Source organism: Mobula birostris, chromosome 14 (genome assembly GCF_030028105.1).
Source record: "Mobula birostris isolate sMobBir1 chromosome 14, sMobBir1.hap1, whole genome shotgun sequence".
Taxonomy (NCBI): Eukaryota; Metazoa; Chordata; class Chondrichthyes; order Myliobatiformes; family Myliobatidae; genus Mobula; species Mobula birostris.
The window spans coordinates 65956293-65979475 of NC_092383.1; the positions used below are offsets into that span (position 1 = coordinate 65956293).

General features: G+C 43.4%; 1 protein-coding gene across 1 annotated transcript; it reads left to right on the top strand.

The window, feature by feature from the left end:
• The first annotated feature begins 206 nt into the window (after positions 1-206).
• On the top strand, positions 207-22478 carry LOC140209509 (uncharacterized). Its single transcript, XM_072277758.1, has 6 exons — positions 207-527; positions 4330-4548; positions 5886-5995; positions 8916-9004; positions 20741-21271; positions 22139-22478. The coding sequence occupies exons 1-6, from the start codon at positions 375-377 to the stop codon at positions 22231-22233; spliced, it is 1197 nt and encodes a 398-aa protein (XP_072133859.1). The 5' UTR covers positions 207-374; the 3' UTR covers positions 22234-22478.
• The last annotated feature ends 705 nt before the right edge of the window (positions 22479-23183 follow it).

The following is a 23183-nucleotide window of genomic DNA, read 5'->3' on the forward strand; positions in this document are numbered from 1 at the left end:
GCTATCTGATTCACAAGGTAGTGAACCTTCGGGGCATTGTGCCATGGGGCACACCGTAGGGAAGTATATAATATATGTCCATTCATTAATGGCTTGGAGCATCGTTCAGCCTACTTTCTCCACCCATGCCATCAAGATCTTCCTCGGGTGCTCTCCACTTAATAACACATGTTCCATCAGGCGTCAGCTGTTTTTGGAACCTAGAATTATTGCGGTTTTATTTCCAAAAAGGAGAGCAAATCAAAGTGGGCGCGTCATTGTTTCCACCGTTATAAACATGAGTACTGAGCTACGTTCTCGCTGTTCTTTGACTGGGTCCTCACCCGTAAAACCTAGCTTATCTGATCTGAGTTGCCACCAGCCCAGGATAAGGGATGGAAGATGGATCACTGAAAGCGTTGCTGCTTCTTTCCTTAATGTTTTCCGAGCGGACCCTCGCTCTTTCGGAAGCAGAGAAGAAGGATCTGGTCAATGCTCACAATGAGTACCGCTCCCAAGTGATGGATGCTTCCTACATGCTAAGAATGGTAATAGACTACATTCTATATGGAAACCAGTTTGCGTGAACATCTTATTATCTCACGGTTGGCAATATTGACATTAGACTGAATATGAAGTAATTTTGTAAACATCTGCTGGACGAACGAATTTGGATTTCTTATAGTTGCAGAACAGAATTCTAACTGATTTGCGATAAAACTACACGGCGGCACTCTAACAAAGCTGGATTCTCCAAAGCAATGGCTGTAATCAATTAGCACATCGCGACTTGAACCAAACACATAGAACACACAAGTTCCAAGTGTTAACAGGATAGCGACATCTTACAAAATTCATCAAATTTTATGTTGTTTCTGGAGGCATCTGGGGAAAACAACAAGTTGCTTTCGGAACCGTGAAAAAGCCCAGGCAATGAGATAGGCTGCCCATCTCTCTGCCTCTGTCTGTCTCTCTCTCTGAGTTGAGTTAACTGACATTGCATGTGGAAATAAGGGATAAGGGTGTTGATGTAAATTATGTACTGTACCATATTTTGGGAGATTGAGGGATTATTTTCTATTGGACGTATATAGGAAATAGTTTCTGAGTGGGCTACAAACAAAAAGTGCCGGTGATGTTCTGCAGATTAGGCGATAGAACATCGGCGGAGAAAGAGCCAATGTTTATGCTTCAGTTCAGGGAGTTTTTGTTGTAGCTTGCCTTCATCAAAAGTGATGGAGTCCATACCCCGTCTTGTGATTGTTATCAATTTCTGTCATTAAAGCATCCATCAGTGATGGAGATTGAATTAATCAACCCGCAGGTTTTACATCTATGCGGTTTGGTTCGTTCACATCACATTAATATAACACTGTTCTCGGAGACGTAAGATGTTGGAATCTGGAGCAACAAATAGTCTGCTTGCTGCAGGCAATTCCTCCCCGCTCTCCAGATGCTCAGCCCGCCAACTTCCTCCTGCAAGTTGCTTAACACTGTTCCCGGTTAAATTATGTGGTAAAGGACAGATCCAATTCGAGTTATAAAATACCTGGAAGTCAGTTATAAAAAGTTATTTATTCTTCCATTTGAGAAATCGTCTTAATAATTTGCCAATCCTCAGTTATTTTTATTACAATTATCCTCTGAGGTTTCTGATTGTGAAATGTGTTGAAGATATTCACGACCAGTTTTCCTGTGTTGACATTCAAGAATTATTGCTGATTCGTCCAATAAAAATTTCAGAAATTGTAATATCTTCTCAATCATTAAAATTCCTGTACAAAATCATGTTTAAATGAAAATTATACTATTTTTTTCACGGCATTGATGATATCCCTTTAGTTACTATTTTATGCTTTGACATCCTTGTTTAAAATGTACTTGGACAACTTCTTTCATAAACTTACTTTGGACAGAATACAAGAAGACCTGAGCTTTGCAGTTTGGCCAGTTTTCTTGATCTGAGCATTCTGAGCAAGTACATGGGGCTGGTGGCTGTAAGAGCTAAAGAAAGCGACTGTAACTTATCTATCATTCTACATTTATTACTCTTCCTGAAAGATCACAACATTGTTCCCATGACCCTGAGAGGCGCCACTAATCAGTTTGCCAACAAAGAATCAACTTTGGCAAACGGTTGGACTACAGAAGCCCATAATATCCACTCAACACTAAGTCTGCACTCTCTGTGACTCCTGATGACAAATGCTCTAGACCATGACTCTAGCTACCCCTGATGAATTTCCTCTCTCACTGGCTCCAAATACCTACTGTAGAACTCTTTGAAGCTTCACCTTCATGGCTTCAAGAGCTCAAAATGCTGCCAAAGCCAAATTCCCCAAAATAAGATTGTCTTATGTTTTTCCAATGTTTGTCATCACAGGTAATGATGATTAATGATCTCTTATTTTCCCTCTAGCCCAATATTGCCTGCAATTAATTAAAATCAACTATTTTGCATTATTGTTTACCCTAGTTGACTTTGGTTAGATGGCGGTGATTCAATACAGTTTTTCTGATGAAGGTACACTCACTATATTGGTTAAATGGTTTAAGTCAAATATTGATGAAGCATCTGCAATATGTTTCAAAATTAGAATGTTGTTTGACATAGAAGGATTCTTGTGTGCTTATTGTTCATGTCTTTCTTCATGGTAGAGGATGTGGGAGAGTGGTGTTATAGGAATAGCCCTGACAAGAAACTGCAGATTATTTTGTAGTTGGTAAACACTGCACCTACAGTAAGCCAGTGATACAGAAACAGAATATTTGAGGTGCTGAATTGGGCTTGCAAATCAATTAGAATGGCTTGTTTTGTTACTGCAGTTTCCTGTTTCCAGGTACTGTACACCTGACATGCCTGGTAAATCGTAGAATGTCTTTGGTCAATTCGGAGGTGAATCACTTTGCGTGTGTGACACAAAGGTTATTTGCTATCTATCATTCAATGATTGAATATTGTCCAAGTCTTGCATCCAGCAATGGACTCCTTCACTTATTTTGTCTGTGCCTGGACCAAATCTGGTATGAGACTTAAAGCCGACTAATCAAGAAAACTGTTGGTGTTAAGTTTGATATGATAGAGCAATGACAGCTTCCATTACTTTGCTGATGATGATGATCAGCCATATAGGCAACTGGCCAGATGAAATCTGCCCTGCCTTGGGTGAACAGCTCTTAGACAATTCTCAAAATGATCAGATAGATGCAGTGTTGTATCTGTATTGGAATGGTTATCAGTTCATTTGTTCAGGTTGTTCAGGAAGCAAGGCAAATAATGGAAATCAGAAATAGAAAGCAGAATACTGTATGTGGACACAGTCAGCAAATCATGTTGCCTTGCCTGTTGTGCTGCTCCAGCATTTTAAAAAACAACTTTGATCACCTACAATCAAGGCAAACATTTTTCTGTGCCTGTCCTGGATACCATTCTTTCCTCTGAATGAGGGCAAAATGTCAAGCCAAGACAGATAACAATCTCTTTTTTTATAATGCCTGAGCTATCATAGTATTTAGTTTGGATGCGATAGACCTGATATGACACTGAACTGTCACGATTAAATGGAGCGTTAACAAACTCAGGCAATTGCAGAGCAAATATGTACCTCTAATCTAATGTACTGCATTCAGTAGTCACAATGCATCCTCCGCTACAATGGAGAAACAAAAAGCCAACCAAATTATCACTTTATGGAGCAAATTCATTTGGTTCCAGGGAGGGATCATAAGCTTTTAGTTGCCTAGAACTCCAATCCCCTACCCCACTCTCACTTTGATCTGTCTCTTTGTAGCCTTATGCATTGTTACAATGAGGCTGAGTGCAAGTTTGAACATTGATACCTCATTTTCCTTCTGAGCACATTGTGGTCTTTGAGACACAACATCGCATTCTCCATCTTTAATTAACCCACTCTTTCTTTCTTTTTGTATCAGAACTAGTCATTTCTGCTGTTAGTCTTCTACCTGTTATTACGGATCAGTTTTTCCCTCGCTATTTGTAACCCTGACCTGATTCCACAGCCCTTCTATTAGATTTACATAACACGGACAAGAAAGCATAATCATCATCCAATTGTCCAATTTATCCATTTGACCTTATCTTGCCCTATCACAGATATTCTCTTGGTCCTGTCTATTCCTCCTGCAACCTTTTCTGCAGCTTAAAATGACATTTTTTATTATCTCATGTCTGCAATTCTAATGAAGAGTCTCTGAGAATGAAATGTTAATTTGGTTTCTCTTTCCACAGTGCGGACTTGATTTTTATTTATCAAGAATTGATTTGTGGCCTTATTTTGAGTTAACCAGTCTACATGTTTGCTGATCCATACATTCATTTATTTTTTTTAGAAATGGGACAATGACTTGGAAGAACTTGCCTTAACGCATGCAAAGGAATGTATTTGGGAACACAATAAAAACCGAGGACAAACTGGTGAAAATTTATATTCAGTTACTGGGACAGTTGATCTGAAATTAGCTGTTGAGAAATGGTATTTGGAAGCTGCAGATTATACATATGATACAATGGAATGTACTCCACTTAAAATGTGTGGACACTACACCCAGGTATGAAATTAAATTATACTCTTAAAATGAATAGGCTTACATTACCAAAAATCAGAAAATGGCAGGTGCTGAAAATCTTAAATAAAAACAGAGAATGGCAGGAACACTTAGCAGGTCAGGCAGCATCTGGGGAAAGAGAACTAGAGATGACATTTCAGGTCCAAGGAGCTTCATCAAACAGAAGATGTTCCTCCTGTAACATTTCCAAAGGGAATGATTTATCAGAAAACATTAGTTAATGGTTTCTTGTCACGTAACAGATCTTGCAAAGGAATATGTAGTGACCGACCATGCCATATGCAGCTGCATTTCAATACCAGTGACTTGCATTTTCTTTGGATCCATCTTCAATGTACTAGGTTATATTCTACACCTCCAATATCAAGCCAGTGCTACTTTTCTGCCCTTTCTCTCTTTTCTCTCTCCTCCTGCTCCCCGTGAAGGAGGTTTTGGGTGTCTCATTGACACCTGTTGAATATTGAAAGGCCTGGATAGAATGGATGTGGATAGGATGTTTCCTATAGTGGGGGGATCCAGGATCAGAGGGCACAGCCTTAGAATAGAATGAGGTTCCTTGGAACAAAATGAGGAGGAATTTCTTTAGTCAGAGGGTAGTGAATCTATGGAATTCATTGCCATGGATTTTGGATCTCCCCCTCCCCCTCCCACTTTTGAATCTCTTACTAACTCTTCCTTCAGTTAGTCCTGACAAAGGGTCTCGGCCTGAAAGGTCGACTGTACCTCTTCCTAGAGTTGCTGCCTGGCCTGCTGCGTTCACCGGCAACTTTGATGTGTGTTGTTTGAATTTCCAGCATCTGCAGAATTCCTGTTGTTTGCGTTTTTAAAACACACTCCTTGTACTGGTTCTTCTCTCTCTCCATGCTGCACCTTCCTTTCCAATCACACTGCGTCATCTTCAACCCTTTGTCACTCCCACCTTTCATCCCCTCACCCAGATCCACTTATCACCTACCACCTCTTGCTCCACCTTTTCATACAACCGAACTCTTCTCTAACCTCAGTCCTGTGAAAGGCTGAGACTCGAAATGTTGACTCTGCATTTCCCTCCATTGATGCTGCCTAACCTGTTGAGTTCCTCCAACGTTTTGTGTGTTGTTCTTGATTCAATGCCTGCCTGACATATGACACAGCTGTCCAGAAACTTGCTGTTCAGGCTTGAACAAGTTGCATTCTTGGCATGGGTGAGAACTGATTCATGATGATGTTTGCACTCTTTTTTTCTCAGCAGTGTCAGAAAGTTAAGGATATTTTCTTGGCATAGGGAAGAGCTTTAAATGAATAAACATGCTGTTCTTTATAACTTTTCATGTTCACAGGTTGTCTGGGCAGATAGTGATAAAGTGGGTTGTGCCAGCCACTTTTGTGATGTATTGCAAGGTCTGACTGACAATAACTTGTCTATTTTGGTGTGCAACTATTCCCCTCCGTAAGTATAAATATTAATAAATTCTTTACAGACTCCAGTCTATGTTAAAATATGATACATGGTATTTGGTAGAATTGGTAAAAAATATGGTACTTTCACACTAAAAATAGGAGAGTGGCACAATGTTCAGTGCTGCTATCTCTCAGGTTTGATACACACCATGCTATTTTGTATTTTGCTCTCCATAATTTTGTGAATTTCTACCTGGTACTCTGATTTCCTCCCATGTCTCAAAGATTGGCTGAGTGAGCTAGGGCTTATTGCTTTTGAGCAAAGGAAAATAAGAGGTGACTTGATAGAGGTGTACAAGATGATAAGAAGCATACATTGGCGGATAGCCAGAGATTTTTCTTCCCAGGGTAGAAACGTCTAACATGCACAATTTTGACCAGATTTGGGGGAAGTATAGAGGGGTAAGTTATTTTTTACACAGAGTATAGTTGGTGAATGGAATGCTCTGCTAGGGTTGGTAGTAGAGGCAATTACATTAGGGACATTTAAGAAACTGTTAGGCGCATAGATAAAAGAAACATGGAGGGCTATGTAGGAGGGAAGGGCTAGATTGATCTAAAGAGTAGGTTAAAAGATTGGTACAACATCATTGGCTGAAGGGCCTGTACTGTGCTGTAAAGTTCTATGCTTGTATGTTGGTAGGGTAGGTTACGTGGCTACTGTTACTTACCACTTTGTAGTAGTAAGAGTTAAACTATCAAAGGGCAGGTGAGAGAGAATAACTTGCCGGCGTACTGTATAGGGAAATAAGAGGGGGAATAGGACTGAAGGATTGTGAGCCAATTGTGAGCCATCTTAGACCTAACGGATTGAACATGCATAAACAGTAAGAAATACAGATGAAATTCTTAGAAGTAAATTAACACCATGACACCATGAAACATTCTTACCTTCTTTACTCACAAAATAAAGTGGATTCTGGTTAATCGGGACCAGTACATTTTGGCCCAATTAAACAGCTGCCCCAATTAGTTTCACAGAGATAGTTAAAGAGGTATACAAAAGACAAATTGAGTAACAAATTATGTATTTAAATTAAATACAGAACAAATTAGAACACTACCAATTGACTGCTGTTACTGTGAACAAAACCACCAGAGAAACACTGAAGCTAATGGATATAGAAGTATTTATTCTAGTAAAATGAGTATATAGGCATCGTATTCGAGACACTCTTGGAAGAAGAGGCATGCTAGACCCAATGTTACAAGACATTTTTATATCAAAAGTAACAGCAGGACAATTCTATAGTTACATTGCATCTACAGTTCTTCCTTTGAATTACGTGTAGTTTTCAAACACCTCCTTCTTTGCACCCACACTCCAGACACCAAAAATAAATGTTAATCTCTATTGACTCTAGGTAGCATTTTTCCATATGTAGGCATCTGAGGTCTAAGTGGGGTATTTCTTTCTTTGTCATTGACCCCAACCTGCAGCTCCAGGAAACCCATTGTTCTGAGCTGTGTTTTAAATTCAATCTGCTATCCACATTCAAATCCGAAGAATAGCTGCTGCTGAAATTAATATTTGTTATATACCCCAACTCCAGAATATATCCTAACAGTAGTACAATACAATAAAATTGTATTAGTTCCTAAGAGTTATCAATGGAGGAATTCATCCAGTGTATGTAATGAACAAAGTCAGTGCAAACACCTAGGGCAGATAACACACACAAAATGCTGAAGATCTTGGCCCGATATGTTGACTGTTTACTCTTTTCCATGGATGCTGCCTGGCCTGCTGAGTTCCTCCAGCATTTTGTGTATGTTGCTTGGATTTCCAGCATCTCCAGATTTCCATGTGTTAGTGGACCTAGTGCTGATAATAGTCTGCCTTCATAAAATGCTATCAACGATTGCATCCTCCAGATCTTCATTTTCCCTGTAACATTCAAGATAATTGTTCATGCCTTCAAATTTTTCATAGTACCTAACTTGTTGAAGTAGAGAATTCATTTTGTTTTCACTGCCGTCCATTTCAGGCATCTCCAAGCAGGAATACTTGAAACTACAGTGAACAAAACAGCTTGGAATTGTCTCACTGCTTATTTCTCACCAACTTTCAGTGACAAAAATCACTGCTTTCAAAGACACATGCAACCGATGCCATTTAAAAACTATTCACTCCAACAGCCACAAAAATGTGCATGGCTGACACTGGTTAGAACCCGTTAGGCAACAGTCTCCAGCCTAATTAAGTGGCATAGTGTCCCAAATAAACGAAGGCAATTCTGGCAATTTTCTCAATTAGTTTTTGTTCCTGAAGAAGAAGAAGAGGAGGAAGAAGCAGAAGAATAGCCCTTAACTCAGCAGTGGAGTTACTGGGGCACCGTCTTTTGACGTTGTTTCCGTAGCAAGCTATTCTTGTTTTACGAGGCCAAGTTGCTAGCTCCACGCTCAACCCGACTTGAATTCAAACTCAGGAACCTTCGCTCCAGAGTCCGGTGCTGATATTGTTGCGCCACCATGGGACTTTGATCTTTAAGAGTTGCCCCAAATAAGTGGCTCCTCTGATGAACCAATGACCTAATTAACCAGAATCCACTATCACTGGAAATGCTTCTCTTCATTTGGGCACTTTTGTAACTTGAAGAACATACATAATGCAATGTATTTATATTTATTTTACTGATTTACAGCATGGAATTGGCTCCTCTGGCCCTTCGAGCCATGCTGGCCAGCAATCTGCCAATTTAACCCCAGCCTAATCGTGCGGCAATATACAATGGCCAATTAACCTATTAACCAGTACGTCTTTGGACTATGGGAAGAAACTGGAACACCCAGAGGAAATACAAGCAGTCATGGGGAGAATGTACAAACTCCTTACAGGCAGCTGCAAGAAATTTAATGTAATGTCAGATGATTTGCCAACACAATCATTATATTTCCTTCTTTTTCAGGGGCAATGTTCTTGGACAAAACCCGTACAAAAAAGGAACTCCCTGCAGCAAATGTCCTGATGGATTTAAGTGCATTGATAATCTTTGTAGTGAGTATATTTTTACATTTTCTGAGTTGGTTATAAGTAGACATCTTAACAGGGAACCTCCCTGAACATTCTCCCAACAGGGTACTGAAAGATTATCTTTCAGGAATTCAGACCCACACCCTTTGAATTCCTTTTCACTTAAACATTATTGGACCTGACTCATCACAGCTTTAAGGAAGCACCAGAATCAAAAACTACCCTTCTGTACATTCTGATCTTAAGCCAAAGTCAAAAGTTGAATCTGTAGCCTTACCATGTTTCTGAGACAACAAATCCAACCATTTTGGTTCCATTCATATTTAACTAAATATGATTACGTATTGATTAACAAACAGCATGGTAATCTACATTCACCATTCTTCACGCAACTTTTGATTAGTGAGGTTTCCTGGACATTTTTGCTCTGCAATGCAATTGGCTTTATGATGGGTGGTTAAAACTTCCCAACGCATCACTGTCATCAGCCTACCAGCTATCAAGGACACTTGTAAAGAAAGGTGCCCGACAAAGGCCAGTAATATCAGGAAGGATCCCACCCTCCCTGTTTATGGATTGTTTGACCCACTCCCATCAGGGAAGAAGCTACGCAGTATCCACGCCAGGACCACTAGACACAATAACAGTTACTTCCCCCAAGCCATCAGGCTGATCAGCACCTTCACACATTTACCCACCCCACCATATCCGGTAAGACTGGCGGTGGTGGCTTATGTGTTTACATCAATACGGAATGGGGCAAGAACTCTGTGCTGGTTTCCAGATACAGTACTGCTCATCGCTAGTGGAGTTTGTGACTGTTAGATGCAGACCTTTTTATTTGCACAGGAATTCACCATCGTCATTATAGTCGGTGTCTACATTCCCCCCAGCGCTAATGCTAAGGAAGCGCTCGCTCTGTGAACTGTATGGGGCTATTAGCGAAGTGCAAAACGCACACCCTAATGGACTGTTTATTGTCGACGGAGATTTTAATCACGCTAACCTTAAGTCAGTGCTCCCCAGATTCCATCAGCATGTGGACTTTTCAACGAGGGGGGAGAACGCGTTGGATCTGGTTTACACAAACATTCCCGACGCGTACCACAGCGGTTACTCAGACCACATCTCTGTTATGTTAATCCCAGCATACAGACCGCTCCTCAGGCGCTCCAGACCAGCTCAGAAGCAGGTGAAAACCTGGCCAGTAGGAGACATCTCTGCTCTTCAAGACTGCTTTGAGCACACTGACTGGCACATGTTCAGGGAGGCTGCAACCGATGGCGACTCTACCAATTTAGAGGAGTACACAGCATCAGTGACAAGCTACATCAGCAAGTGAATCGATGATGTCACTGTGGCCAAGACCATCACTACACGTGCTAACCAGAAGCCACGGATGACCGTGGAGGTGCGTGCGCTGCTGACGCCCCGTGACTCCGCCTTCAGAACAGGCGACAAGGCAGCCCTAACAACTGTCCCGGGCCATCAGAAAGGCAAAGCTTGCACATGCACAGCGAATCCACGGCCACTTCCAGGACAGTGGAGACACGCGGCGCATGTGGACGGGCATTCAGGACATTACCAACTACAGGACAACACCACCTGCCTGTGCTGGTGATGGCTCCCTCCCAGATGTGCTGAACAACTTCTGCGCTCGGTTTGAGGCAGATAATGACGTGGCGGCGAGGAAGACCACCCCTCCTCCAAATGACCAGGTGCTATATCTTACCCTGGCCGATGTGAGGAGAACCCTGCGCAGGGTCAACCCACGGAAGGCTGCTGGACCAGACAATATTCTTGGCAGAGTGCTTAGAGGATGTGCAGACCAGCTAGCAGATATTCTCACTGACATCTTCAACATCTCCCTGAGCAGCGCCATCGTTCCTACGTGCTTCAAGGCCGCCACCATCGTCCCCGTGCCGAGGAAGTCTTCAGTGTCCTGCCTCAACGACTACCGTCCCGTCGCACTCACATCCAACATCATGAAATGTTTCGAGAGGCTCTTCACGAGGCACATCAGGACCCTGTAGCCCCCCTCACTGGACCCCCTGCAGTTCGCGTACCATCCCAACCGTTCAACAGACGACGCCTTTGCCATCACCCTCCACCTGGACAAAAAGGACACGTACGTTCGAATGCTGTTCATAGACTTCAGTTCAGCATTCAACACAATCATTCCTCAGAAATTGATTGGAAAGCTGAGCCTACTGGGCCTGAACACCTCCCTCTGCAAATGGATTCTAGACTTCCTGACTGGGAGACCCCAGTCAGTCCGGATCGGAAGCAGCATCTCCAGCACCATCACACTGAGCACGGGGGCCCCTCAGGGCTGTGTGCTCAGTCCACTGCTGTTCACTCTGCTGACCCACGACTGTGCTGCAACACACAGCTTGAACCACATCATCAGGTTCTCCGATGACACGACCGTGGTGGGTCTCATCAGCAAGAACGATGAGTCAGCATAAAGAGAGGAGGTGCAGCGGCTAACGGACTGGTGCAGAGCTAACAACCTGTCTCTGAATGTGAACGAAACAAAAGAGATTGTTGTTGACTTCAGGAGGACGCGGAGCGACCACTCTCCGCTGAACGTCGATGAGTCCTCCGTAGACATCGTTAAGAGCACCAAATTTCTTGGTGTTCACCTGGCGGAGAGTCTCACCTGGTCCCTCAACACCAGATCCATAGCAAAGAAAGCCCAGCAGCGTCTCTACTTTCTACGAAGGCTGAGAAAAACCCTTCATAAATGACTCATTCAAAAATCGTTTAACAAAACTGCAGCCTATTTAAAATACCACTGGCCGCATGGATAGGAAATTGGCTTAAAAGGGCAGATTGCAAGGCAGACGTACGTATTTCAGTATGAACGAGAAAGACTGCCAAGTTCTTCATGTATGGGTTTAAGTATAATTGATTTTTGGTATATGTTAATTACATAGAAGCGTGGGGTAACACTTCCAAGCTTATCAATGACACCAGGATTGAAAGTGTGCCGAATAATGAAAATAAACATGGTATTTTAGTGCACCGAGTGGGGCTGCTGCCTCGCATCTCCCGCAATCCCGACCTTTGAATGTCATGTCACTGTGTAGATTTCCTCCAGGTGTTCAAGTTTTCTCCAAAATCCCATAGATGGTGGATTGATCAATTAATTGGGAGCATGGAATCAAACTCGGGAACATGGAATCATCCTCGCCCCCATTTCTTGTTGATCTCGCCGATTAATGGCCAGGGAAGATTGACACCAAGGGGGACGAGAGCGGGTGTTCAGTGGCGTCTGCCTGCGAGTGACGGGCCTCTCGCTTGCTGCTCCCGGAGGAAGGTGCCTGTGTTCGATCGGTTTCTCTCTCCCCCTCCCTCGCTGCTGGAGTCTCGGGTCTTTGGACAAGGTTTAATTGACACGGTTTGAGGACTGGACTTTATGCTTAATGTTATGGTGTGTTTCTGCTTTCCAGTTGCTCTTTTTTTTGTTGCAATTTTGTGCGATTGTGATCGGGACAGACACGGATGCAGGGTGTGGGGGAAGATATGGAGGCTATGTTCCATTTGTGGGTCGATGTGGCGAGGCGGAACACCAGCTGGCATGCACGAGATTTGCTCAATGACTCTATGAGGGTCTTGGAGAAGATGCAGAAAAGGGTTACCAGAAGGATTCAGGGGATTAGGGGATTTTAGCTGCGAATTTGCAGTGCGGCACAGCTAATAGAGTTTATGCCTCCGCACTCCAGTGAGCACTGCGCCCAGTCAACACCAGCTCCGGGAGACCGGGAGCAGCACAGGAGCCATCACCCCCAGCTCGGAGAGTCCGAGAGCAGAGCAGCGTCTGGCAGTCTTCCAGCCCAGAGAGGTGACCAGCGGCCAACCTCCCACCAGTCACACCACCGGCATCGCCACACCTGGGGGAGGATTATCGTCAGTACCCGAGCCCGTAAAAAGAGCAGGATTTCACCAAGAACTAATTATGGATTTAAAACTGGCATCTTTGAACGTGCACAGTGTGAAGAGAACAGCGCGATGTTTCAACGCTTTGCAGTATCTGGCCGATGTGACTTTCTCATAGGAGTGTGAGCTACCACATCTCCACAACTACCGGAGGCAATAGCGATGGTGGCCCCATGGTTTGTCTCTGTGGTTGGGCGGCGATGATCGTCAGCCTAGGGATTCTGCTCCGGGGAGCCAACTTCTCAATCACCCAGGTCAAAGAGGTGGCTAGGGATCGCCTCCTCGTGGCAGACGTAATGCACCGAAACACTCCGCTCCGGCAAATTAATGTGTACTCCTTAACTGTGCGGAGTGAGTGGCTGGCGGTCCGCGAGTAGATTCCGCCGCTGTCGGCGACGTCCTAGACGGTCGTTCTGGCCGGTGACTTCAAATGAATCACCGATGCGGCTGCACGAACTGGTAGTGCCGACAGCAGGCTGGACAGCACCTCCAGATTCCTGATGGAAACGCTTAAAATAGCCAAGTCGCGCTACGCCCTACGCCTTCAGCGCCACTGCAGGCGGAGCACAACGGTACCACAATCTACCTGGTCACGACTGGACGACCCAGCCCGGATCCCCGATCGACATCCTCTTCTTCTCCGACTACTGCCTTTTCTGAGTCTCCTGTCACCGACAGGACGACCAGAAAACAGGAGGGGTGGGGCATGGAAGCTGAGCGTTCAGCCGCTGACCCCGGAGCTAAGGGACTAGAGAGACAGTCCAGACTATCTGGCAAAATACCTCATCACTAAGCCTCACCAAAAGGCACCAAGACCCTGTCTGGCTGGCGGTGAGACGGGCGCTCCCAGTCAGATTCCCAGAGTATCACCCCCACGCCAGCAGCCGCGGGATGACAGTCGTGGGAAAGAGACAGTAGCTCAGCTCTTTGCAGACTGTGGGTTCACAATGTGGGTCTGGAGAAAGAAAGGTGAAAGGGCCTGTGTCACATTTGATCCCGAGCAGCTGCACGATAGAGGACTCTCTCATTTAGGGGCTGTTCTCAGGGACACACAAGGAGACACAAACATCCGGTGCTATTGGCAGATCAACTATGCGGACGCTCTTTGGGTTGGCTCGAAACTTGCTGATCTCCCAGCACATCGAGACGTCTGCGGAAAAGGTCATTCCGGGCTGCAAACAATATATGCGGCACTTTCTAGACAAGTGTACTCCCTACAGATTCCAGTATCATGCGTATTAACTGAACAGATGCCGGGTGGGGCCTAATATGTCCAATAAATAGATAAACGTGTAAGTATAACTGATTCTCTCATTTTAAACCCTTCTACCGGCTGAGTTCCCATTATCATCCGAATTTTATATAAATGCTGCCCTTTCTTTTCCTTATCTCAACTTTGTTGGCGTGGTGATTGAACAGGTTTTTTAAATTATGGCTTTCAGCTCCTCCTCATGCAAATACACCATTACACTGATATACTTAATTTTAAGCAAGAACGTCTGCCATCTCAATTCCTTCAATCCCAGCATGGGCAGGAACCCACATGAAATGTGTACACAGGCCTAGACTCTGCAGCCTCAGCAGATGTAGTCCAATCTCAAGAGGAATTGTCTGGCCAGCGATTTGGAGTTCCTGTTTTCATAGATGACAAGAACGAGAATGAGTCAGAGTGCAGAAATACATAATCAGGCCATACTTCTTTGGCCCATACCAAGGCTAAAATGATAGCAACAATCTCCGATGTGAATACTGATATTTTGTCTGATACTCATTTCAAATAGTTACCTGAAACTTTGGAACATTTCAGAAATACCTGTACGACTTGTCACTAGACCTTTAGAACCACCTGTGTAGATAAGCAAGAATCCATAATCTCCACCTCGCAACGGGCAGAATCCTGAATTAGAAGGTGGGGGAGGGGAAGGAGTACAGGTTAGAAGGAGAAGCCATGTGAGGGGGTAGGTAGGTGGGTGGAGGAGGGTGTGAAGTGAGAAGCTGTGAGTTAATGGGTAGAAAAGGTAAAGGGCTGATGAAGGAGGAATCTGATGGGAGAGTGGACCATGGGAGAAGGGGAAGGAGGCAGAACACCAGAAGGAGATGATAGGCAGGTAAGCTGCTAATTGTGGCAGCCACCTGGCCTTGCTACCATAGTGAGTAGGTATGGGAATTTAATGAGCCACTAAAGCCTCGATTCTGCTGAGGTTCTTGAGCTTTGCAGCTGTGCTTGTCCATATGAATGGAGAGTATGTACTGGAAAGCTTTTAGATAGCTTTGATGGTGTGAGAGGCAATATATTCATTACTGAGGACTCAAATTCCACCATGCTGTAGTTGTTGCCACAATGTTAATTAGGGCAGGTTCATTCATTCATTGTGTACTGTGTCTTATGACATGGTTTGCCATTCCAAGATGGGTGACCCCAGCCATTATCAAATCTCTTCAGAGACTGTCTGCTTGGCATCAGTGGTCACATAACCAGGACTTGTGATGTGCATCAGCTGCTCAACGACCGTCCACCTCCCACTCCCGTGGCTCATGTGACTCTGATCAGGTGGCCCTGGGTGGGGGGGGGGCTAAGCAGGTGCTACACTTTGCCCAAGGGTGACCTGCAGACTAGCGGAGGGAAGGAGCCCCTTACACCTCCTTTGGTAGAGACGTATCTCCACTCTGCCACCCAAATTAGGACAGGTGCAACTTTTAATTTGGTTACCAGTTCAATTGTGGTTCTAAGATATTGGTGATATTGTGCAAGGTTAGTGAACAATGGCTGAGTTACCAAGGATCAAGAATCAACTTAATTCACATTAATAATTAACATGTATTGGGAATTTACCGTGGCGTGTTGCTGAGGGCACAGCATGCAACAGAAAACACTAACATTCAACAATTATAAAAAATAAAGAATTATACTTAGAGGTTAAATGTTGGATGTGGGATAAAATATGTATAAATACATAAATACCAGCATGTATTTACAATGTAAACAGCATTATATACAGTGATTTAAAGTGCTACAGTACAGTGAAGGGCTAACCAGAATGATTTATCAGATTAACTGCCTGGGGTGGAAGGGGGGGGGGGGGAAGAAATTGTTAAACTGGTGTGAGGTTTTTGTTTTAGTATCCCTATAGCGCTTTCCAAAAAGGAGCTTTTGGACAAGGCAATTTGCAGGGTGGGTGCTGGGTTCTCGAGTTCAAATCCCTTTTACCCATTGTGTAAATATTCCCTATTACTTGTTTTCACAAACCCTAAATGTTACCCAAGTCCTTCAGTGGGCTGAAATGAGGAGGTTTGATTGAAAGTATAGTTGGAGCTGAACATAGTGGAACTGTAAAGATGCAGTCTCCCCTCCATATTGTACTTATAACTGAGCAGACTTCAGTTACATCTTAAGAAAATTTTGAGCTCTGACCATCGACCAATCTGGACATCAGAAGTTTGCGAGGAGGGGATTTCACTCAGGTCCACTGCCCGAGTAGAAAAAGGCAGCACCGGGTCGCGGCAACTTATTTCAACTCTGACCAGCGACCAATCAGCCTTTGGGATTGATTAGCAAGAAAATTAAAGGAAGGCAGGGGCCATCACTGCGGCCATCATCTGAGTGGACAGCGTTAGAGTGGACCTTGAGGCTTTAGCCCTTTGAGGCTTCAGCCAGAGAACGCAAAAAAGAAAAGTTCTAGGTAATTTTTTTTCTTTCCCTTTTCTACATCTGCTCAGTTAGGACAGTAGTAATGCCAGGCCAGATAGTGGAATGCTCCTCTTGCGGGATGTGGGAAGGCAGGGAGACCTCCAGTGTCCCTGATGACTACAACTGTGAGAAGCGTATCCAGCTGCAGCTTCTTACAATCTGCATTAAGGATTTGGAGCTGGAACTGGATGAACTCCAGATCATTCGGGAGGCTGAGGGGATGATAGATAGGACATGTAGAGAGGTAGTTACGCCCAAGGTGCTGGGCATGGGAAACCAGGTGACAATTAGGATGGGGAAAGGGTTGAAGGAGACAGTGCAGAGTACTCCTGTGGCCATCCTTCCCAACAACAGTTGTCCCACTTTGGATAAGTTGGGGAAGGGCGAGTGATGACCTAACAGAGGAAAGTTGTAGCAGTCAGGTCTCTGGCACTGAGTTTGCCTCTGTAACTCAGAAGAGGCACTCTGTGGTGATAGAGGATTCATTAGTCATGGGAATGGACAGGAGATTCTTTGGGTGAGAAAGAGATTTCTGGATTGTAAGTTGCCTCCCAGGTGCCAAGGTCCGGAACATTCTCAAGTGGGAGGGTGAACAGCCAGAGGTTGTGGTCCATGTAGGCACCAATGACGTGGGTAGGACGAATGACAGGTTCTGCATAAGAAGTTCAAGGAATTAGGTGCTAAGTTAAAGGACAGGACCTCCAGGGTTGTGATCTCCGAGTTGCGACCCGTGCTACGTGCTAGTGAGGCCAGAACTAGGAAGATTATACAGCTTAACACATGGCTGAGGAGTTGATGTAGAGGGAGGGTATATGATTTTTGGATCATTGGTTTTCTCTCTTCCAGGGAAGGTGGGACCTGTACAGAAGGGACAGCTTACACCTGAACTGGAGGGGGTCTAATTTCCTAACAGAAAGGTTTGTTAATGCTGCACGGTGGGACCTAAACTAGAGTTGTTGGGGGATGGGAAGCACAGTGTCAGAACAGTTGGTGAAGAGGTTGCGGAGACATGTTGGTAAGACCTCAGACAAAGCCAGGAATCAAAAGGTTGAGCATGGTGTGACTAGTACCCTGAGCTGCATATACTTCAATGCAAGAAATATTGCAGGAAAGGCGGATGAGCTCAGAGCATGGATGAACACTTGGAATTATGACGTTGTAGCCATTACTGAGACTGGCACAGGAGGGGCAGGACTGGCATCTTAATATTCCGGGGTTTCCATGTTTTAGATGTTTCAGATTGGGAGGGTTTAAAGGGCTAGGGGTGGCATTACCGGTCAGGGAAAATGTCATGGCAGTGCTCTGTCAGGACTGACAGGGGAACTCATCCGGTGAGGTGTTATGGGTGGAACTGAGGCATAAGGAATGCATGACGACGTCAGTGGGGCTATATTACTGATCACTCAACAGTCCTAGTGACTTGGAGCAACACATTTGTCCAGAGGTCGTAGACTGTTGCAAGAAACATAAGGTTGTTATAGTGGGTGATTTTAATTTTCCACATATTGATTGGGACACCATACTGTAAGAGGACTAGGTGGAATAAAATTTGTTGAGTGTGTTCAGGAAAGTTTCCTTAATCAGTATGTAGAAGGCCCAATGAGTGAGAGCATGATATCTGCTATTAGGAAATGAGACAGAGTAGGTGACAGAAGTTTGTGTCAGGGAACACTTTGCACCTAGTGACCACAATGCCATTAGTTTCAAAGTAAATATAACAAAATAGGTCTGAGATTCTAAATTGGAGAAAGGCCAATTTTGATGGTGTCAGAAATGATCTGGCATGTGTGGATTCTGTTTTCTGTTTTCTGCCAAAGCCGTCCTTGGTAAGTGGGAAGTTTTGAGAGCACAACCCGTGTATGTGCCTGGTAGAATAAAAGGAAAAGGTTACAAATGTTGGGTGTAGGGAACCTTGGTTTTCAAGAGCTATTGAGGTCCTGGTTAAGAATAAAAAGTCGGTGCATAGTAGGTATAGGCAAGTAGGAAAAAAATGAGGTGCTTATGGAAGACAAAAAATACAAAAAAACACTTAAGAAAGAAATCAGGAAGGGAAGGCTAAAGTAAGGCATGAAGTTGCTCTAGCAGACAAGGTGAAGGACAATCCTAAGGAATTCTACAGATATGTTAAGAGCAAAAGGATTGCAAGGGACAAAATTGGTCTCTGGAAGACGAGAATGGTACTCCGCATGTGGAGCCAGAACAGATGGGGGAGACCTTAAATGAATTCTTTGCATCTGTATTTACTTAGGAGAGGGACATGGCATCTATAGAAGTGAGGCAAAGTGGCATCAACTTCATGGACAATGTACAGTTTACAGAAGAGGAAGTATTTGCTACCATGAGGCAAATCAGGGTGGGAAAATCCCCAGGGCCTGACAAGGTATTCCCTCAGACCCTACGGGAGGCAAGTGCAGAAACTGCTGGGGCCCTTTTAGCGACAGGGGATTTTAGCCAGAGGATTGGAAGATAGCCAATATTGTTCTGCTGTATACAAAAAGGCTCTAAACATAAACCACGAAATTATAGGCCGATGAGTCTGACATCAGTTATGGGAAAGCTTTTGGGAGATATTCTAAGGGACCGGATATATACTGTAAGTATTTGGACTAAGTACATGGACTGATTAAGGATATCCAGCATGACTTTGTGCATGGTAGTTCATGTCTAACCAATCTTAGAGTTTTTTGAGGAAGTTACCAGGAAAATGGATGAAGGCAAGGCGGTGGATGTTGTCTACATGGACTTTAGTGAGGCATTTGACAAGGACCTGCATAGGAGGCTGGTCAAGAAGATTCAGTCACTTAGCATTCAGGATGAGGTAGTAAATTGGATTAGACATTGGTTTTATGGGAGAAGTCAAAGACTGGTAGTAGAGGGTTGCCTCTCTGATTGGAGGCCTGTGACTAGTGCTGTGCCGCAGGGAGCAGTGCTGGGTCGTTCGCTGCTTGTCGCCTATATCAATGATCTGGATGATAATGTGGCTAACTGGATCACCAAATTTGTGGATGGCACCAAGCTTGGACAGTGAGGAAGTCTATCATGGCTTGCAGAGGGACTTGCATCAACTGAAAAAATGGGATGAAAGTGGCAGATGGAATTTGATGCAGACATATGTGAGTTTTTGCCCTCCGGTAGGACCAACCAGAGTAGCTCTGACACAGTGAATGGTAGGGCACTGAGGAGTGTGGTAGAACAAAGGGATCTAGGAATATAGATCCATAATTCATTGAAAATGGCATCACAAGTACAGTAGATACGGTTGTAAAGAAAGCTTTTGGCACATTGGCCTTGATAAATCAATGCACTGAGTATAGGCATTGGGATTTATGTTAAGTTTTATAAGATGTTGGTGAAGCCTACTTTGGAGTATTCTGTGCAGTTTTCGTCATCTATCTACAGGACAGATAAAAGCAAAGTTGAAAGGGTACAGAGAAAAGTTACAAGGATGTTGCTGGGTTTGGAGTACCTGAGTTATAAGGAAAGATTCAAAAGGTTAGGACTGTATTCTTAAGAATGTAGAAAACTGAGAGGAAATTTGATTGAGGTATACAAAATTATGAAGCGTACAGATTGGGTCAAAGCAGGCAGGCTTCTTCCACTGAGGTTGGGTGGGACTTCAACGAGAGGTTATGGGTTAAGGGTGAAAGTTGAGAAGTTTAAAGGAACATGAGGGGAAACTTCTTCACTCAGAGGGTCATGAGAGTGTGGAATGAACTGCTATGCACAAGTGGTGCATACGAGCTCGATTTCAACACCTAAGAGAAGTTTGGATAGGTACATGGATGGTGGTTGTATCAAGGGCTATGTCCCCTACTCATGTCAATAGGAGTAGGCAGTTTAAATGGTTTTGGCACTGTCCAGATGGCTGAAGGGCCTGTTTCTGTGCTGTACTTCTCTATGACTCTAAAATGAATGTCATGCCTCTGGAAACAATTTTATGTTTTGAAAAGTACGGCTTTACCTCACAGTAAAATGATCTTGTCAACCCTTGCTGACTTCTGTACAGCTAGGATTGGTTCATAAAAAGCAACATTCAAATCTAGCTACCTAGCAAGGGGAGAATCTCACAAAATCAGAGGAAGTGATTTTAAAATAAGCTTAGAAGTTGTTTTTTTAAATTTGTTTTACAGCATCTGAGCAGGATCTCGATTCAGGGCCAGAGACACCTCCAGAACCATCACCGATACCAAAGGCAGAAGAAAAACCAGAGTTGGAAGTCAAGCCTGAACCGAGCCTAGAGCCAGAGGCAAAACCTGAACCAAGCCTAGAGCCAGAGGCAAAACCTGAACCAAGTCTAGAGCCAGAGGCAAAACCCGAACCAAGTCCAGAGCCAGAGGCAAAACCTGAATCAAATCTAGAGCCAGAGGCAAAACCTAAACCAAGTCTAGAGCCAGAGGCAAAACCCGAACCAAGTCTAGAGCCAGAGGCAAAACCTGAATCAAATCTAGAGCCAGAGGCAAAACCTAAACCAAGTCTAGAGCCAGAGGCAAAACCTGAACCCAAGGTTGAGCCAGGGGCAGAGCCAGAGGCAAACCTGGACCTGAGCCAGGAAACAGAATCTACACTGGAACCCATGTTGGAGCCGAGGAGAAAGTCAGAGGTTGGGTCAAGGAGAAAACTGGTGCCAAAACCAGGGCTCAAGTCCGATTCAACAAAAAATGGTAAGAAACGAAATGACCTCTGCTAACATGTTATTTCTCTTTTCATGTCCAGCTGCTCCTTGCCCACTTTCATTCTCCTGAACTCAGGTGAATTCCATTCTCGCCAATCTGAATACTCTTCTCTTCACAAAGATGGAATTTCTGAGAGTTTAGATATATGTATACTTTTCCCTCTACTGTAAGAAGAACCTGCAGAGCTGGAGCTACTATCTCACTTTTAAAAGTCTCAACTTGCTATCAAACCTTGCAAACTCCTGAATAAAACCAACAAAGTTTGCCTTGCCCCCGTTTAGAACTTAAACCTGTAGTGTAACTAATCGCTGACTGCAAATCTTACAAACAATGGTGGCATAAATAGTTACTGCTCAGAAAGGGCACTTTAACAGAGTGTTATGTGTACATTGAACCTGGTCTGCTTTATAAGACCAAAGATCCTTAAAACAGTTGCCAAAAACACACGTGTGTGTGTGTGTGTGTGTGTGTGTGGATTGAACACTGATTGCGTATTCTGCAGAGTTAGTTCAATGACAGGAAAACTAAACTCGAGTAACAAATGCAACTTCTTATTCAGATGCAAAAGCAACATGGAAAGTATGATTTCAGATCCGATCTAAATTAGAAATGTAACTTTATTAAGGATGACTAATATAAACCAATTCAACAAAAGTAGAGACAGGTGGAGCATTTTGTTTAGGGCCATTGCTCAGTGAATTTCCTTGCATTGACTGTGAACCAGGTGTGGCAGCAGTGACAAACACAACTGTTGAAACTATACCATTCTCAGTATTTTTAACTACAAGAAGTTATGTCATTATTTCATAAGTGAAAATACAAGCAACTTACTACTTCTACTTTATTCTTTAACAGATACTTTGCAGCATAACTCCAACAGGATCTCAGCAATCAGCTCAAGTACTCTTCTGATATTCACCACAGTATTGGTTTTGTTGTATTCTGTGTAAAATTAAAGATAGTTTTTGTACTCTAATTATAACTTCCTAATCAAATAATTTCCATGGCGATCTCTGAACTTGATGGGAAATCTACACAGTTATAAAATCTAAAGAAGTTAAAGACTAAAAAACAAGAGAAAATTTGCAGATGCTGGAAATCTGAGCAAAACACACAAAATGGTGGAGGAACTCAGCAAGCCAGGCAGCAGCTATGGAAAAAAGTACAGTTGATGTTTCAGGTGGTCCTACCAAAGGGTTTCGGCCCGAAACGTCGACTGTACTTATTTCCATAGATGCTATCTGGCTTGCTGAGTTCCTCCAGTGTTTTATTTGTGTTGTTAAAGACCAGAACATCAGTTCCTGAAATATATTCAGTTTTATTGATAGATTAACAACTAATGTTTGGAGCTTTTGAAATTGCTTTAACTTGTATATTATTTTAATGTTGGTTTTTCAAATAGCAAACATGTGAGGGGCATATGAGTTCAAGCACAATGTTTACAGTGTTTTGATTTAATCTAATGAACACCAAGAGATAATTTGAAGCTGCCATTTCTATACTATTCCTTTTTTTCCAGCCTTAAAGGTATGGAAAGTTTCAAAGAAATGATTTGATCATCATTAATATATTGTTATTAAGTTCATATTGGTGATAAAATTTGAAGTAAAATTACTGTTAATTACTGAGGAGCTGATTCAACAACAGAACAACTGAAGTCAAACATCAAATTAATTTCCCTGTTGCATTTTTGTAAAATTTGCAGTATGTATTTTTCTCATTCTTAAACTTCCAGCTGTCCGTATAGAATGTACTGTTATTTTTACAAAAGCTTTAGTGTTGCCATCAGTGAGAACACATGAAAACATAAGTGTCCATTCCAATGCCGTTGGTCCTTTAATCTACTTCATTATTCTAGTGAGGCTGAAATTCAGTTAAGTTATTACTTTCAATTCAAGGA

Coding starts and splice junctions, on each gene's coding strand:
- LOC140209509 (XM_072277758.1), top strand. CDS start 375: ATGGAAGATGGATCACTGAAAGCGTTGCTGCTTCTTTCCTTAATGTTT. Junction 4,549..5,885: donor TGTGTGGACACTACACCCAG/GTATGAAATTAA, acceptor TCATGTTCACAG/GTTGTCTGGGCAGATAGTGA. Junction 9,005..20,740: donor GTGCATTGATAATCTTTGTA/GTGAGTATATTT, acceptor TTTGTTTTACAG/CATCTGAGCAGGATCTCGAT.